The sequence below is a fragment of the Bos grunniens genome, chromosome 29 (assembly GCF_055505025.1).
Source record: "Bos grunniens cultivar Pamir isolate PY7600 chromosome 29, Bosgru_T2T1.0, whole genome shotgun sequence".
Lineage (NCBI taxonomy): Eukaryota > Metazoa > Chordata > Mammalia > Artiodactyla > Bovidae > Bos > Bos grunniens.
Window position 1 is genome coordinate 15,030,656 of NC_141193.1, and position 16,476 is coordinate 15,047,131.

The 16,476-nt window shown below is 54.0% G+C and overlaps 2 protein-coding genes across 16 annotated transcripts in view; one reads left to right on the forward strand and one right to left on the reverse strand.

Annotated features, from left to right (window-relative positions):
* NFRKB (nuclear factor related to kappaB binding protein) overlaps window positions 1-12,455 on the forward strand; it is a 31,186-nt gene extending 18,731 nt beyond the window's left edge. For 4 of the 8 annotated variants that reach the window (XM_086383131.1, XM_086383132.1, XM_086383130.1 and 1 more), the window contains 12 exons: window positions 314-389; window positions 788-962; window positions 1,756-1,862; window positions 2,598-2,721; window positions 2,879-2,958; window positions 3,049-3,269; window positions 3,363-3,630; window positions 4,238-4,450; window positions 6,626-7,372; window positions 9,947-10,053; window positions 10,699-10,834; window positions 10,942-12,455. In XM_086383131.1, the coding sequence (XP_086239257.1) occupies window positions 314-389; window positions 788-962; window positions 1,756-1,862; window positions 2,598-2,721; window positions 2,879-2,958; window positions 3,049-3,269; window positions 3,363-3,630; window positions 4,238-4,450; window positions 6,626-7,372; window positions 9,947-10,053; window positions 10,699-10,834; window positions 10,942-11,067 (2,380 nt within the window). In that variant the 3' untranslated portion in view covers window positions 11,068-12,455. The remainder of the gene's footprint in view (window positions 1-313; window positions 390-787; window positions 963-1,755; window positions 1,863-2,597; window positions 2,722-2,878; window positions 2,959-3,048; window positions 3,270-3,362; window positions 3,631-4,237; window positions 4,451-6,625; window positions 7,373-9,946; window positions 10,054-10,698; window positions 10,835-10,941) is intronic. The other 4 variants (XM_086383133.1, XM_086383134.1, XM_086383135.1 and 1 more) reach the window with 4 other exon arrangements.
* TMEM45B (transmembrane protein 45B) overlaps window positions 12,067-16,476 on the reverse strand; it is a 28,756-nt gene continuing 24,346 nt past the window's right edge. For 3 of the 8 annotated variants that reach the window (XM_086383145.1, XM_086383144.1, XM_086383146.1), the window contains exon 6: window positions 14,576-15,512. In XM_086383145.1, coding sequence (XP_086239271.1) covers window positions 15,401-15,512 — 112 coding nt within the window. In that variant the 3' untranslated portion in view covers window positions 14,576-15,400. Of the gene's footprint in view, window positions 13,032-14,575; window positions 15,513-16,476 lie in introns of those variants that run through there. The other 5 variants (XR_015157389.1, XR_015157388.1, XM_086383142.1 and 2 more) reach the window with 3 other exon arrangements.

A 16,476-nucleotide genomic window follows, 5' to 3' on the forward strand; every position in this document is an offset into this window, starting at 1 on the left:
GGAGAAGGGGCGATGGACCTGGTGGCTCTGGGTGCTGGAAAAGGGGCGATGGACCCTATGGTTCTGGGTGCAGGAGAAGGGGTGATGGACCTTAGTGGTTCTGGGTGCAGGAGAAGGGGCAATGGGCCTGGTGGTTCTGGGCACTGGAGAAGGCGTAATGGACCCTGGTGGTTCTGGACACTGGAATAGGGGCGATGGGCCTGGTGGTTCTGAACACTGGAATAGGGGCGATGGGCCTGGTGGTTCTGGACGCTGGAGAAGGGGTGATGGGCCTGGTGGTTCTGGGCACTGGTGGAGGGCAATGGACCCATAGGTTTTTGTGTTCCAGAAGGACTGACTACGTGGTGCGGCCCAGCACGGGGGAGGAGAAGCGAGTTTTTCAGGAGCAGGTGAGAAAAAACTGGAACCCAGTGTAAATCTCTGTGTCTGCGAGACCAGGCGAAGAAGAGATGCTCTGAGCCCAGCATTCTTGGAAGCAGCTCACACTCTTAACCTCACTGTTCCCTTAGTCAGGATTGCTTTTCCGGAGCAGAGATGATGTGAGGAAGGGAACAAGAAACCTTTTGATGGTTTTTTTGCAGATAACAAGACACATTGGCTTCTGGATGACTTTGCTAGTGACTGGCCTTTGGGGGTCGTCCTTTCCCCACTCTGGTCAGCTCAGTGGTCCTAGTGGAATAGCCTGATTCCTCCTTGTTCCAGTCTCTCCAGGCTGACCCCTTACTGCTTGGGGTGGCTGGAGAGAGCCCTCTGACTGACTCAGGAGCTCTGTCCCTTCTCTTGACAGGAGCGCTACCGGTACAGCCAGCCCCACAAGGCCTTCACCTTCCGCATGCACGGCTTCGAGTCCGTGGTGGGGCCCGTGAAGGGTGTGTTCGACAAGGAGACCTCGCTCAACAAGGCGCGGGAGCACTCCCTGCTGCGCTCTGACCGGCCTGCCTACGTCACCATCCTGTCCCTGGGTGCGCCACCACCCCCACCCCCCAGCAAAGGCTGGAGGGTCAGCTCCAGGAAGCTTTGCAGTGGGGACACGGAGGGTGGGCTCCTGCCCAGAGAGTTACAGGGAATCCTTGTTTTCTTTCCGGATTCTGTGCTCAAGTTTACATTCCTTTAGGAATAGTTCAGTTAGCTTAGGTGCCAGAATTTGTTCCTCCAGACTGGGCTTCTTTGAAAGGTGAGACTTTTCACCTTTTTGGTACCATGAGTTGTTGGCAGTCTGGTAACCACTGGACCCCTTCTCAGAATAGGTTTTTAAATGCCCAAAATAAAATGCACAGTTATGAAAGAAACCAGTCATATTGCAAAAATATTCAAGCAGGTTTATGGTGCAGAAATAGGTCTTTACTATGTTAAATGATGTGACATTGCCACAGGTGTTGTGACTCCTCTGATCCCCACGTGGTGATGAGTAGCACTGATACTTTGAGTTCAGCAGCTGTGCTGTGGTGAGAAATCATCTGATTTCTGTTACATATCACAGCACTGCCAGCATGTGGTTGGCAACATATGCCAGCAAAGATTGTGCCAGCCTTGGCTCACAGTGGAAGGAAATGCTGGGTTTCAGTTTAAGTTGTAATTATCTCCTGGACCCCGTAAACTCTCGAGTTCAGGGCCTTCAGCCGTGGCTGAAAGTGTGAGGGGTGTGGTGGAAGCCGCCCCCAGAGGGCCGTGTCCCCCTGCTCCTGGGTCAGCAGCTGAGGGGTGGCTCCCCTAGGAACCCTGCTAACGTGTGCACTTTGCTGTTTCTCGTGTTAGTTCGTGACGCTGCAGCACGGCTGCCCAACGGGGAGGGCACGCGGGCGGAGATCTGTGAGCTGCTCAAGGACTCCCAGTTTCTGGCGCCTGACGTCACCAGCACGCAGGTGTGAGGGGAAGGGCTGCTCGTGTTTTGTTCAGGGGTTGTTTAAAGATGCTTACAAGGGAACACAGAATGTGCGTGCTAAGATACTTTAGTCGTGTCTGACTCTTTGTGACCCCATGGACTATACCCTGCCAGGCTCCTCTGTCCTTGGGGATTCTCCAGGCCAGAATACTGGAGTGGGTTGCCATGCCCTCCTCCAGGGGACCTTCCCAACTCAGGGTTCGAACCTGAACCTGTCTTATGTCTCCTGCGTTGGCAGGTAGGTTCTTTACCACTGGAACCACCTGGGAAGCCCACATGAGGGAATACAGACTGGAATAACAAATTTAATAAAACTGATGAGGAATTTCCTGGCGGTCCAGTGGTTTGGATTCTGAGCTTTCAGTGCCAAGGGCCTGGGTTCAGTCTCTGGTTGGGAAACTAAGATCCCACAAGCTGAGTGGCAAGGCTAAAAAAAAAAATCCCAGAAGAAAGGAGTCTGTCTGGGGAAGGGTGAGCAGAGCTGCCCTGTGACCTTGCTGATGGCGAGGCTTTCCTTCAGCGTCTGCTGAGGGTCCTCAACTCACCGTCTTCAGGGCAACTCCGTCCCCCTGGTCTCCTGGTTTCTTGTTTTGCTGAGTGACAGGTGAGCCACTGGGAGTAGGTTCTGTGTGGGGGCTGTGCCCCGCCCCCCCCCACCCCGGGTTTCCTCTGGCGTCTGAGCCGGTGGTTTTCCTTCCCTTGTCCCGGGTCTCAGGTGAACACAGTGGTGAGCGGCGCCCTGGACCGGCTGCATTATGAGAAGGACCCGTGCGTGAAGTATGACATTGGGCGGAAGCTCTGGATCTACCTGCATCGGGACCGCAGCGAGGAGGAGTTTGGTATGTGCCCCGCTAGCCCCGGGCGTCCTGACGTTCTGTCCCGGCCCCACCCTTCTCCTTGGCATTCGCTCAGGACGCCACTGTGCAGGGGTCGGAGCCCTGGCTCTCAGCGAGACCGCCCTCCTTCCTGAGCTCAGCTGCCCACTCTTGCCCACAGAGCGAATCCACCAAGCCCAAGCAGCTGCGGCCAAAGCCAGGAAAGCCCTCCAGCAGAAGCCCAAGCCCCCGTCCAAGGTGGTGAGTGACCTCGTGGGACGGCGGCAGAGCGGCTGAGCCATCCCTGCCTCTTTGCTCACGCTGCGTGTGTTCCGTCCCGTGTGCGTGCAGAAGTCCAGCAGCAAGGACGGTCCGGTGAAGGTCCTGAGCGGCGGCCCATCTGAGCAGAGCCAGCTGAGCCTCAGCGACTCCAGCATGCCCCCAACCCCGGTCACGCCCGTGACGCCCACCACGCCTGCTCTGCCTGCCACGCCGATCTCCCCGCCACCAGTCCCGCCAGTGAACAAGAACGGCCCCACGACAGTCTCGGAGCCGGCCAAGTCTACGTCAGGGTGAGCATTCCGCTTCCTCTCGGGCCTTCTCCTCCAGGCTCCTTCCGCGTGCTGTCCTGAGCTGTGTCTTCTTTCCCCGGGTGCTCCTCGCAGTGTTCTTCTCGTGTCCTCACCAACCATGCCGCAGCTGGGAACCATGCTGTCCCCGGCATCCAGCCAGACCCCGCCGAGTTCTCAGGCTGCTGCCCGTGTCGTGAGCCACTCGGGCTCAGCTGGGCTCCCCCAGGTGCGGGTGGTGGCCCCGCCCAGCCTTCCCGCCGTGACGCAGCCAGCAGGGCCAGCCCCTCCACTTCCACCGATGCCCGCGGGAACGCAGATCCGCATGCCGGCCACTGGCGCGCAGGCCAAAGGTGGGCCACAGGTAAGAGGGACGGGCTGCACATGTGGGCTCATGAATCTGGTGGGCAGTCTGGGTTGGGACCCAGGACCTGGGTCACTGCTGCTGCTGATGGCATTTATCACAACAGCTCAGTTAATGCCTAGGGCCCAGTGACCGAGTTATGAGTTGTGTTTGCACGTCGGGAGTCAGAACTATGGGAAGTTTAGTGAGGTACCCCAGGTTGTGACATCAGGAACCTGGTGGATGAAGGTGGGATGTGAATGAGGCCCATGAGTGTTGGTGTCAGGCTCTTTCTGTCGTGACTCTAATCTTCTCTAGGCCACTGATCGTGGGGCTGTAGACAAGAGTCTCCTGCCTCAGGCCCCTGTGCTGTAAAGGGGTATGGTGTTTCCCCTCTCTTTGCATGGTTAAAGTGAGATGTTAGATATGAAAGTGTTTCTGAAAGTTAAGCTGTTCTACCAGCATGTCAGAGCTCCACACTGTCCATTTCAGGGGGTAGTGAGTGCTCGGTACTATAAGCTTAGAAACCCTTCTATGGGAATGCGTCTTGGGTGGTGACAGCTAGAGACTTTCTGGGTTCCGGTCTGCGGCTTCCTGTCTAAACTCTCGGCCTCCTGCCCGGAACTAGACAGTCATGGCCACTGTTCCAGTCAAAGCGCAGACAGCGACGGCCACCGTGCAGCGGCCGGGACCCGGGTCGGCGGGGCTCACAGTGACAAGTCTCCCCGCGGCGGCCAAGCCCACGAGCAAGCCTGCCACCAGCTCTCCTGGGGGCCCCACTCCCAGCACCCCCACGGCAGCTGTTCTTCAGAGCGTCGCAGGACAGAACATTATCAAGCAGGTACATGAAGCCTCTCTGCGCGGGTCTGAGTACTTTGTCCAGAATCAGAGGACAGTTGGAGACCTTAGTGGTTTGTGACCTCTGATTCTGAGTTCATTTCTATTCAAGTGTGAGTTTCCAGCAAGGGCAGTGCAAGCTTGGGAGACGCTGGAAAGGGTTTTTTTGTTTCTCTCCATGTAATTCAGGATTTAGTAGCTGAGTCCTTGGATTTGGAGTCAACTTTTCACGGATGTGCTTATCTAAAACCCTGTAGAACGGATGGACAGGTGGTGTTGGCATTTCATTTTCACTTGTGGAAACGGAACGTGTGTGTCTGTGCTTTCATAGCGGTGTGTGCGCGAAGATAACCGTGGAGCTGCAGGGACTGTTTGGGCAGAATCGCCCCGACTGCTGAGAGCAGGGCCTGGGTGGTGCTGAACGTGCTGTAGATGCTGAGTGCTGTCGTTCTCCTGACACCGCAGGGCAGCCACTTTGATTATTCCCATTTTACTGTGAAGAAACGGAACTACTAATGATGAAGCAAAGTTATTTCTTCGTCAAACGAAGGTTTCTTGAGTGCCCTCTGTGTGCCGGGCACTGCAGGGTGTGGGGTCAAGGGGTGAATCACATGGACCAGGTCCCTGCTGTCCCGAGGCTTGTAGTGTCACATGTCACAGCTCTGGGGGACAGGCACGTACTTCCGGGGTGAATTCCAAAAGGCCGTGACAGTCGGTCAGCGGGAAGGGCGGGGGTCAAGGGTGATGGGCAGAGGTGGCGGCTGATGAGAGAAGGCCTGTCTGGGGAGGGGGCTCATGAGCAAGGTGAGCGAAGCTGGAGGGCACACGCCGTGCTGTGCTTTCCAGGCCCAGCCTCCCAGGTGTGGGAATGCCACGTGAAGAGGCCTCCATCAGGAGTGTGTGGGGAACAGCAGGAAAGCAGCTGGACGCTCCTGAGCACATGCGAAGGTGTTAGAAGGCGAGGCTGCCAGCAGCTAGCTCAGACTTCGCCTTTAATTTAGATGTGACGGGAGCCGTGGAAAGACTGTGGGCTGGGATGACTTGACCTAGTTTACGCTTACAGAGATTCCTGTTTGGGAAGGGAGCTGGGAGGGGTGTTCAGGTGGAAGAGAACATAGGTCACTGTGGCCGGTTCATGTTGATGTACAGACCAGCATAATACTGTAAAGCAATTTTCTTTCAATTAACGATACATAAATTAAAAAGAAACCCCTGCTTGTGCACCGTGGACACTGGAGCCAAGAGCAGAAGCAGGGAAGCCACGTGGGAGTGGGTAGCAGCCGTGTAGCTCCAGCATTAGGCGTGTGTAGAGGCCTGAGAAGTGAGCACTCAGTGGACAGGGGTAGTGAGTGAGCTTGACCGGCACACTGGGTCATGGATTTTGGGGAACGGGTTCACGATAGAATGTGAGGCAAGGCAGGGGAGACGGTGATAGATAGCCTTGCTTTTGCTGAGGGCGGAGACCTAGGCTGCAGGGGGATGTGGAGTGAGGCAGGGGTGGGCATGCTTTAGGGTGGGGGCGGCACTGTGACACTCAGTGGTCCGGCAGAGGTGGGGGTTGGCTCACTAGACACAGTTCTTCGGCTAGGAGGGTCGTACCTGTTGCATGTGGATGTTGGCTCTAGGTAAGTAGGCGTTGGTGTGAAAACCAGTCTGGTCCCAGGGTGCAGCCCTTCAGCACCGAGTGTGGTGCTGCCTCAAAGTGGAGGTTGGCTCAGCCATAATTAGATGTTTTTGAGACAGTAGGAGAAATGTGAGTGTGTCTTATAATATTTACCAGGTGGTTATTAGGTAAGAATAGATAGTTACTTTTAAATTTGGTCCTGGGCTATTTTATGTGAAGGTCTGGAGCAGCCTTGGATACCCAGGGACAAGTGTTGATGAGCAAAATGATGTTTATCGGTTTACTTTAAAATATTCCGACTCCTCCCTCCCTCCACCCGGGCCCTTGAAGAGTGGGGAAAAATAGATATTCCTGGCCATGTGGTGACTTCTGAAGCTGGTGGTATGTGAATTTGTTAGGCTGTTCTCTACTTTGGTGACCGTCCTCCATTTTTCAAAGTAAAAAGTTAGGAAAGTACAGGAAACATACATCTCTTGCAATGGAGGTTCCCTGGCTTTCCCCTGAAACCCGTTGAGCCCGGAGAACATCTGTATCAGTGCTCTTCTTTCCTTGCAGGTGGCAATCACTGGGCAGCTTGGCGTGAAGCCCCAGACGGGCAGCAGCGTCCCCCTCGCAGCCACCAACTTCCGGATCCAGGGCAAGGACGTGCTGCGTCTGCCACCCTCCTCCATCACCACGGACGCCAAGGGCCAGACGGTGCTGCGCATCACCCCAGACATGATGGCCACACTGGCCAAGTCCCAGGTCACCACAGTCAAACTGACCCAGGACCTCTTTGGGACGGGCGCCGGTACCACGGGCAAAGGCATCTCGGCGACCCTCCACGTCACATCCAACCCCGTTCATGCCACTGACAGCCCTGCCAAGGCCGGTGTGGCCACTGCCCCATCGTCCACTCCAACAGGGACCACTGTGGTCAAAGTGACTCCTGATCTCAAGCCAGCGCGTTTGATGCCAGCGCTCGGCGTGAGCGTGGCCGACCAGAAGGGGAAAAACACGGTGGCCTCATCGGAAGCGAAACCAGCTGCCACCATTCGCATCGTGCAGGGCCTGGGGGTGATGCCCCCCACAGCAGGCCAGACCATCACGGTCGCAGCCCACACCAAGCAAGGGCCCTCAGTGGCTGGTGGGTCTGGAACTGTTCATACGTCGGCCGTGTCTATGCCCAGCGTGAACGCTGCCGTGTCCAAGACCGTGGCTGTGGCTTCTGGGGCGGCCAGTGCCCCCATCAGCATCGGGACCGGAGCCCCTGCTGTGCGGCAGGTCCCAGTCAGCACCGCGGTTGTCTCCACGTCCCAGGCCGTGAGTAACTTCAGGGGTGTAGGCTGGAAGCCCAGTCTGTCTCCTCTTTTGACCCAGACAGGCTTATTCACTGTGTGACTCTTGTTTAGTTCTGAAACATGTTACGAAAGTGTGGCACGGGCGGTAGTTCTCATAACATTAAAGCAGCGCAGAGGTGCGTGGAGTAGATGCGAGCTTGCTCTTCCCACCCTCTGGTTCCCCTCTCGTGAGGCTCGTCACTAGTGGTGTTTTGCCGTTTATCCTCCAAGTCCTTTTTCTGAGCATTTTCATACATATGCACGAAATTTTAAGGTTCCTATGAGAAACCTCGGTCTATATACTGTTCTGTGATTTGCTTTGTTCATTTAAAAGTACGTCGTGGGGGTTGTTCCAGATTGTACGCTGAGACTGTGCCCTTTTAGTGAGATCGCTGTCCCTTGTTAACACCCGGCGCTACGGGGCCTGTTTGTTGTGTGAACACGGGACAGTGTTTCAGGAGTGGGCCGGGGAGGTACGCATCAAACGTTCGACACTCCCGCTGTGTTCAGAGAAAGACCACACCAGCCTACGCTGCGTCAGCTAGCCTTCTGTTTCCCTTACCCCTTAACCAGCACGTGAGAGCCTGTTCTGTAAATCACTATGTCCCTGTCTTACTGGGGTTCTTTTTCTCTTTTCCTGGTTTTTGGTGGGGTGGGTATCCCTTTGTTGGGGGAGGTTGGTGAGGGCTCTCCAGGGGTGAATGGGATATTTGCCATTGTTTTTCTGGGGTGTTTTTCTGGTATTTTCATGTTGTATGAGCTCGTACCAACCTTTATATTTTTCCCATATTAGTTCTTTTATGTGTAGAAAATATTTTCTTTCAGTCTGTCATTTTTTAACCTTGCATGTGAAGCCTTTTTGCTCTGCAGGTATTTTATCTGATTAGATCATCAGCATTTTCTGGTTCCTAGGTTTCACCGCCTTATGCCTCAGCCCAGGGTTATGAAGATGTCGGCTCTTGTTTTCATAAAATATTTTTAGAGTTTAAAAAAAGTATAATGGATAAATCCACTTGAAATGTATTTCTGTGAATGTCGTGTCTGAATAAGCTCCTCCTTCATTTTTCACATTATTCCAGCATCGTTGCGTAGTATGTCTCTTCCCAACTAATTTGAGATACTGCCCTTATCGTAAACCAGATTCCTGTATCAACAGGTATGTTTTGGGGAGCAGGTGTTTATTCTTTAGCCTCTGGGTAGGGGGCATTGTTCTGTATGGCAGGTGCATCTGGACAGTACAGAGCGCAGTCTGACTTCTCTAAGTAAGCCGTGTAGTAAAACCTCATCGATTAGGATAAAAGCTAGAGTGATGGGGAGAGCAGGACCAACACGGTAGGAAAGCCAGGCACCCAGCCCTAAAGTGCAGCCTGGCTTTAAAGGAGGTGTTTGTTGAGGTTCTCACATCAGAGAATTAAGGCAACGAAGAAACGGCGCTCACTTGATCCACTTTTCTCTTGAATCCTGACACAGGTGTGTCCCGCGGCATCCAGCTTGTGGCCATCAGTCGGGGTGACTGTAAGGAGAGAGCTCCGGGTGGGGCAGGCAGGTTGAGGGGTGGTGCCTAGGCAGCTGTTGCCTTGCTCACAGAGGGACGCACCGTCGGTGGGTGCTGCTCTGAAATCTCCCCAGCGCCGGGTTCTTAGCACAGCCGTGCAGCCCTCAGTCGATTCCCTGAAGGCACCACCTGGCTGCGTCCTCTGGCCTGCTGGCACCGTTCAGTGCTTTCTCTGGGGCTATAGTTGACTCATTTGGAGATCAGTGTCCGGCCCGGGGGACAGGTTTCCTCCCGAGTGCCTGGCTGCTGTAGAACCAGTTTGCCTGTAGGAAATACTGATTCCTTTTCTTTGCATCTTGTTGACTGCTCCTCTTGAGTTATTTTTTTCAAGTCAGGTTTACACAAGATTTTACCATGTATAAATTTTATCAACCAAAGGTTAAAACCAGGCCACCTAAAAACTGGTGGCTGTAGTGACCTACCCCAACCATCCTGAAGTCCCAGACACGCCAGGCATCTCCAGCTCCCTTTGCGCTCCTTCCCCACATTTAACTGTGAGGTGCACTTCTCTCTTGGGTGAGTTTAGTATTAGTGTCCCCAGCTCACCTCTCTCATCTCTGGGAGGAACAGTACCCGGGAATGTGCCCTGCTGTGTGCTCCCCTGCTCTGCACCTAACCATGACAACTCCTGATCGCCTCTGTCCCGGCTCGGGTCCTCCGCCTGGCTGCCTTGTGCCAAGTGTCGGGGTGCTGGATGAGTGAGAGCCTTCCCTCTGGGACCCAGCCTCTACTGCCATGAAGGGAACACACGCTTTCCTTTATGGCTCGGGCGCACGTTTTATCCTGATGCCGGCAGGTGCCCTCGGCTGCTTTGATTCAGCAGGAAGGAGGAGGCTCACAGACAGATGACCCCTTGGTAGAACACATGAGCCCTTACCTGGACCCCAGCTATAGGAGCATTGGGCCCTACAGAGGACTCCTTGGCTCCTGCGGCCCCTGGGTGACGCTGCACGGTGGTCCTTGCCTCCTCCTTCTCATAAACCTGATTCTGTTTCTCTGTAGGGTAAGCTGCCTACACGGATCACAGTTCCGCTGTCTGTCATCAGCCAGCCCATGAAGGGCAAGAGTGTGGTCACAGCCCCCATCATCAAAGGCAACCTGGGTGCCAAGTAAGTGCTGTGGCGGGTGGGGGAGGCAGTGCTGGGGGCTCCTGGACACGAGGGCACGGGGAAGGCGGCTGGTTCCTGGGCTCCTTCATTGTGCTTGACGGTGTCTCGAGCACCTCAGGTTGTTTCAGGTGCTGGGGATAAAGTGAGGTCAGTGCTACCAACAGGCTCACGCTGTAGGAACAGTGAACTAACCTCGTCTATGGGGTGGTAGTGCATGCTCTGGGGACAGAGCAAGGGACCGACAGGAGGCACTGGGTGGAGTGGGCGGTGACCGGCGTGCTGTTAGGGAAGCCTCCCCGCGAAGTCAGGCCCTGGGGTGTGATGGTGCAGAGAACGAGGGCCTCCCTGGGTCCAGAGCTTTGTGGCTCTGACTTGACGAGAGTGAAGGTGAAGACAGGAGTCTGGGTCTCTGGGCAACTGCCCTGGGGCCGGGTTTGTGGCTGGGAGCACACACCTCCTGGCACCCATCCTGACCCCGGCCGGTCACCAAGTAGACACAGAGCCTTTTCATCCAGAGCACCAGGGGCCTTTGTCTGACACGGGAGTGTGGCAGCTGGAAGAAGGGGGGGATCTCTGGCTGGTGTCCCGTCAGTCCAGTGCTGGGGTCCCCTGGCCCGGGCTTGGCCTCACGCCTCTCCCCCACAGCCTCGGCGGGCTGGGCCGCAACATCATCCTCACCACCATGCCGGCGGGTGCGAAGCTCATCGCTGGCAACAAGCCAGTCAGCTTCCTCACGGCCCAGCAGCTGCAGCAGCTCCAACAGCAGGGTCAGGCCACGCAGGTGAGGCCCAGTGCCCTCTCAGGGCTCGGGCTACTCCCTTCCCTGTGCGCTCGTCCTCACTGCAGGCCGCTGGCCATCTGCCCACCAGACGCTCTTTCTGTGCACAGGTGCGCATCCAGACAGTCCCCGCATCCCACCTTCAGCAGGGAACAGCCTCCGGTTCCTCCAAGGCCGTCTCCACCGTCGTCGTGACCACGGCCCCATCTCCTAAGCAGGCACCCGAGCAGCAGTGATTCTCAGGGAGGAAGACATTCAGCGGCCGGATGCCATGCCAGTCGGCCTTCAGGCTGGGAGGGCAGGAGCGCGGGTGGCTGCCTCACCCACCTCTGCCGGGCGGGGTGGGTGTCTGTCTGAGGAAGGCCAGCGGTGCGACGCTGGCTGCCCAGCTGCACTCCGCGGGGAGTGGGCTGCACCAGGTGTGCTGCGCCCCCGAGCTCTGTCCTGTCTGGTCCAGGAGAAGTGTCTCTGGTGGGGGTGTGTGAACTCACTGTGGTCACATGAGCCCAGCTATCCCAAGAGGAGACACTGGGACGGGCTGATGTCACAGATGTGTGGATGGTGAGTGAGACTCATTCTGTGCAGGGGTTGTGTTTACCCTGGTCTTGTCTGTGATTGGTGGTCTGGGTCGGTGTTCTGTGTCCAGATGTTTTTATGTAACATTTTTTGAAAAAACCTGTTGTACATCTCTATCAAGGAGAAACCTGGGCTTAGACATGCCCCCACCCCAAAAAAAACGCATATTAAGTTGCTTCAGTAGTGTCCAACTCTTTGCAGTCCTATGGACTGCAGCAAGCCCAGGCTCCTCTATCCATGGAATTCCCAGGCAAGAATACTGGAGTGGGTTGCCGTTTCCTTTTCCAGGGGATCTTCCTGACCCAGGGATCGAACCCAGGTCTCCTGCATTGCAGGCATATTTACTTAATTTTTTGACGAGAGTGAAAGAACAGCAAGATCCCTAGTAAGTTAGTGGCTGACTTGATGGCTGCATGCTAGCAGAGTGGCCATGAGGTGGGGGAGAGACGTGGGCATTGAGGTCATGTGGGGTCCCAGAAGTGGAATTAGTGTGGCAGCTCTGCTTAAAGACGGGCAGTCAGGATCTTGACCGCGGTCCACCCTTCACCTGCTGACTCTGTCCACCTTGTCGAGCCTGTCTACATGTACGTCCAGAGCCACTGGACAGAGTAGGCAGAAGCCAGGACACATAACTGCTTTCACAGCACAAGTTTTATTGTGGTTCAGAGATGATATGTTTTGCTTTGCTCCAGAGCAAGAGTCAGCAAACCCGATTTTGTAAATAAAGTTTTACTGGAACATAGCCCACACCCATTCACTTAGGTATGGTCTGTGGCTGCGTCCAGTTAGAAGGCAGAACTCAGTAGTTGTCACAGGGACTGCACAGCTTCAAGTACAAAAAACTTCCTACCTGACCCACTGAGTAGAACTTTGCTGCTTCTGCACCAGAATATGGTGGGGCTGGGGGGTATGTGGCCACAGCTGCCTCGTGGGTCTGGGTTTATTGTCATTAGCTCCTGGGTGTTCACGGTTCTCAGTCTCCACTGAGCCATGGGCAGAGCTCAGAATGTGGTTTTAAAATGTAATTAAAAGCACTGGTTGTCAACAATGTGTGCCTCTCATATTGGAGTGGGTGTTGGGTGGTAAAGCTTTTCTGCAGCCATGGGGCTTTCCTGTCTCTCAGGAAAGTATCCAGGTTATTAAGAATGTTTTCCTCACCCATGAAAGTTGAGTGACATTCTTTGATGGAGTCAGGGTGAGGAAGTGGAGTTGGAGGGCAGTATCAGGCAAGTTGCAGTGGTGCAGAGAAAGTTAGAGCAGCTCACTGGACACAAAGACATTTGATTCCTAAAGCAGATCTGTGAGATAGGCGTGGTCATTCCTCTTTTAACTGAGAGAACCCGCGTCTGAGTTGAGGTTAGAACCAAGACGTGAGTGCAGTCTTCTGGTTGTAGGTCAAGTGCTCTCTTTGCTACCTTCCTGCAGGGAAGTGACATGTCCTGATGAGACCTGGTGGCCGCCCTGAGCCGGGAGGGGTGGACCTGGGGGCCAGATTGCAGGGGTGAATGGGTGGGGCGGGATGGAGCTCTTGACGGGTGGTTGAGGGCTAGCACAGAGAGGAGATTTGTGACGGGTGGTTGAGGGCTGGCGCAGAGTGGAGGTTGGTGATGGGGAGAGGTGGAGCCTGCAGGGAGGGAAAACAGCCTTTGAGCTGAGTGGAGGAGGGTGCGTCTGCACAGTGTCACTCCCTGCAGCATGTTGCACATGGAAACCCTGGGTCCTGGTTTCTGGGTGAGAAAGAGGCAGTAATTTGAGGAATCCTGGCTCTGATATTTATTGCCGGTTAAAATAAACCCCTTTTGAATTTACTTAACAAGTGATTTAATGATGTTTCCAGCCTCAACCCTCACCCCCACTTTATTTGCTAAAGTCACCTGACTCTGACCGTCTCCCTGGTGCCCACAGACATTTACATCCTAGCAGACAGGTTTTTTTCAGAACCCTGGTAATGTGTGACCTGGTGCTACCTGCCCAGCCTGTCTGTGGGTCCCCAGGGTGGCAGCCCCTCCACCCCCCAGGCTGCTCGAGTGCCACTGCCAGCACAGGCACCAGCTGTGGCTGCTTCCGGGCAGACCTCAGGGGTCTTACAGAGACATGGGAACTATTGTGGGGGTTTGGGGGGAACAAATTCAGAAGAATTTGGTTCAGAGGCTGGTGTAAGTATTCAGACCACGTATCAGACTAGATTTGGTGCAGGGCATCATGATGGGTTTGTACGTCATCACACACACCTCCCTGAAGGTGTCTCAACCTGTGCTGTGCAGGGGGCGTGAAAACAAGTTTTAACATTTGTGTCTGACCCTCAACACCTCGATCCCTCACTTTGGAGAAAATGCTGCAATTCCCTAAAGTGTTTTGTCCCCTCCTGGTGAAAGGAAGACTGGGACTAGGTTCTTCCTTCTCACCTCCAGTCCCTGAGGAAAGAACATGTTTACATTAATTACCAGTAATAGAACTTGGTTCATTCAGGACTTGCCCAGTGAACGTTTGGGCTCGTACTTAGCAGGCAGACCAAAGTGATTCCTGAAAGGGGACCCACAGGTTCTTTTCTCAGAATTCAATCAGTGTAGCTCGTTCTTAATCCCGGAGGTGTGACTTCAGCCCTGAGCTGCTGGCTCACCCTGGGAGGTTCGTTGCCTGTCACATAAGTAGAGCATTCCTTCCACAGAGCATCCGGCTTCACATAAATGACCTCTGCTGGCTTGGTGTGCAGTGTGGAGGGTGCAGGACAGAGGAGCTGGCCTCTAAGTCTTGCTGAGGACTGGCTTAGGGACTTAGTGACTTTGTGGCTTCAGGCTACTCCTGTTCCGTGAAGGGCCCCATGTTCTTGAGTGCAGGCAGTTGTGAGAACCTCACGAGACTGAGTGCATTTCAAGGTCTGGGAAATCCTGTACGAATGAGTGGCACTCTGGGTCCACACGGCCTTTCACATCTGTCCTAACCCACTCTTACAGAGCCTAATTAACTCCACATTTCCTTCACTGGAGAGTTCGTACCTGGATTCTCACTGCCTTGGATGTGCTTTTCTATAGGGCACCCCCACCCGCCTTCTTCTCCCCTCCGTGTCCTGGGGACACCAGTCACCCTGCATGGAACTGCTTATGGCGCTCCCTTTAGGCTGAATTCCATGCTGGACACATATTTTATAATCCTTAACAACCATTGCTGTACTGGTGCAAAGTAAATCTTTAATAAGTATTTGTTGAAGGAAGTTTAAAAAAGAACAAAAAATCCAGAACTAAGACTTGCATATCCAGAGTTTGTTACTCATTCAAGATTCACATTCTTTGCAGGATTTGCAGGATTCTTATCCTTGGCTTTCAGCTATATTTAAATTCAAAGCCTCCCTTGACCTGACATTTTTCTCTGCCTCATTATGGAGCTCTCTCAGAACCCTGTCATTAGGTACTTCTGAGGAATAAGAACATCTGAGTTCAGTCCTAAGCCGGACCAGACTGGCTTCCTGGTTAAGTACAAAGTCACTTTGGCCCAACTTCATTGTTTATCAGCAGTGAGTGGTATTGCAGTCCTGTGGAGTATTAGGATTAGTTAGGAAATGCTTAACAAGTAATACCTAAAGTACCAAAGCTTGTGGATTATTTTACTTAGAAAAATTAGAATTCTCTCTCTAAAGGTTCTATCATTGAATTGACTTCTGATAGGAAAGTACCTGCCGCATTTGAGAGAAACGGTGCTAAATTATCAAAACAGTAAATTCTTCTGGATTTGTATCCTGAATTCATCCGGGTGGTCACTTCCTGTTCTGAAACTTTCAGTCTGATTTCTCCTTATTCTGAGACGTACATGAAGGTTGACTTCATTTTTCTCGACAGGATAGCACACCCATACAGACCTTAGTTGGTTAAGCAAGATGGTGGGACCCTGGGAGCAGATCACGGTGAGGGCGGCGGTGGAGGCAGGGAGCCGGCCCGCTGATTGCTGGCTGAGCACCTTTAGGACACACCACCCTCCACTGCTGACTGGGAGCTGCCCCTACTCCTCATCTGAGCCACTCAGGAGGGCCTTCCGGTATGTGTGATCCGACCTCAGCTTCTGAATCCCAATGACTTCCCTGTCTTCCGGCCTCTTCACCCGCGTCAAGAAGCTGTAACGGGGACAGCAAGGGCAGATGGGTGAGCCCCCAAGTTGACTTACTCCCTCACCCAGGGGTGCAGAGGCATTCACCAGCTCTCAGAGCATTCTTTCTCTTTCAAATACTACCTTTCTGACCACATAGACAGGACTCTGGTAGATGAAGGGCCTCAGGGTCAGTAGTACTTACAGGTTAGTGTTGTAATTGAGACTGGACGTAGGTCTCCCCCGACCCCCAGTTTATCATTTCACAGACCATGCAGTAGAACTAAAAGGAACCACAGCCTGCTTGCCTGCTCTTTAATGTGTGTGCAGCTCTCTGGGTGAAGCATCTGTGCATTGGGTAGGGAAATCAGGAACCAGGAGAGAACGAGGCATCTCTGACAACACAGAACTGGTAGGATCAGGTGCATGGTGGTTAGACTTGGGCTCTGCCGTTTACTCCTGGGGTGACCTTGGCCCAGTTACCCACTCTTGCAAAGCCTTGGTTTCCCCAGCTACAAACATGACGTGCATCCTTCACAGGGGAAGCGTGAAGCCAGGGGATTTATATACTAAGTGTAACCACAGTGCCAGGGCACAGGCAGTGCCTGGCACTCAGAGCTGCTCTCATGACCTGGAGACCAGTGCTGTAGTGAACACCTGCTGTTGTGTCTCACCTGAGAGTCACGTGTGCCTGGATCCAGCGCTTAGGTGATGGGCTCCGAGTAAACCAGGACAGAGTCCTGATGCAGAGCTACTCCTGTCAAACCTCTGGCCTGAAACCCACCAGAACTGCCTTCAAAAGCTGGGTCTGTCGGATCTCTGTGACCAGACAGGTCCTTTGTTTTCTCAGATTTCATCACCCTCGTGTGCAGGCACAGAGTACCTTGCACAGAAGTAGGTATATGCCTGGTCCTCATCAAGTGGTGGGTGTTTGCACTGCTCAGTTAGGAGAGGTGGTCACTGGAGGTAAGAAAAGTGTGGGGTGATACATT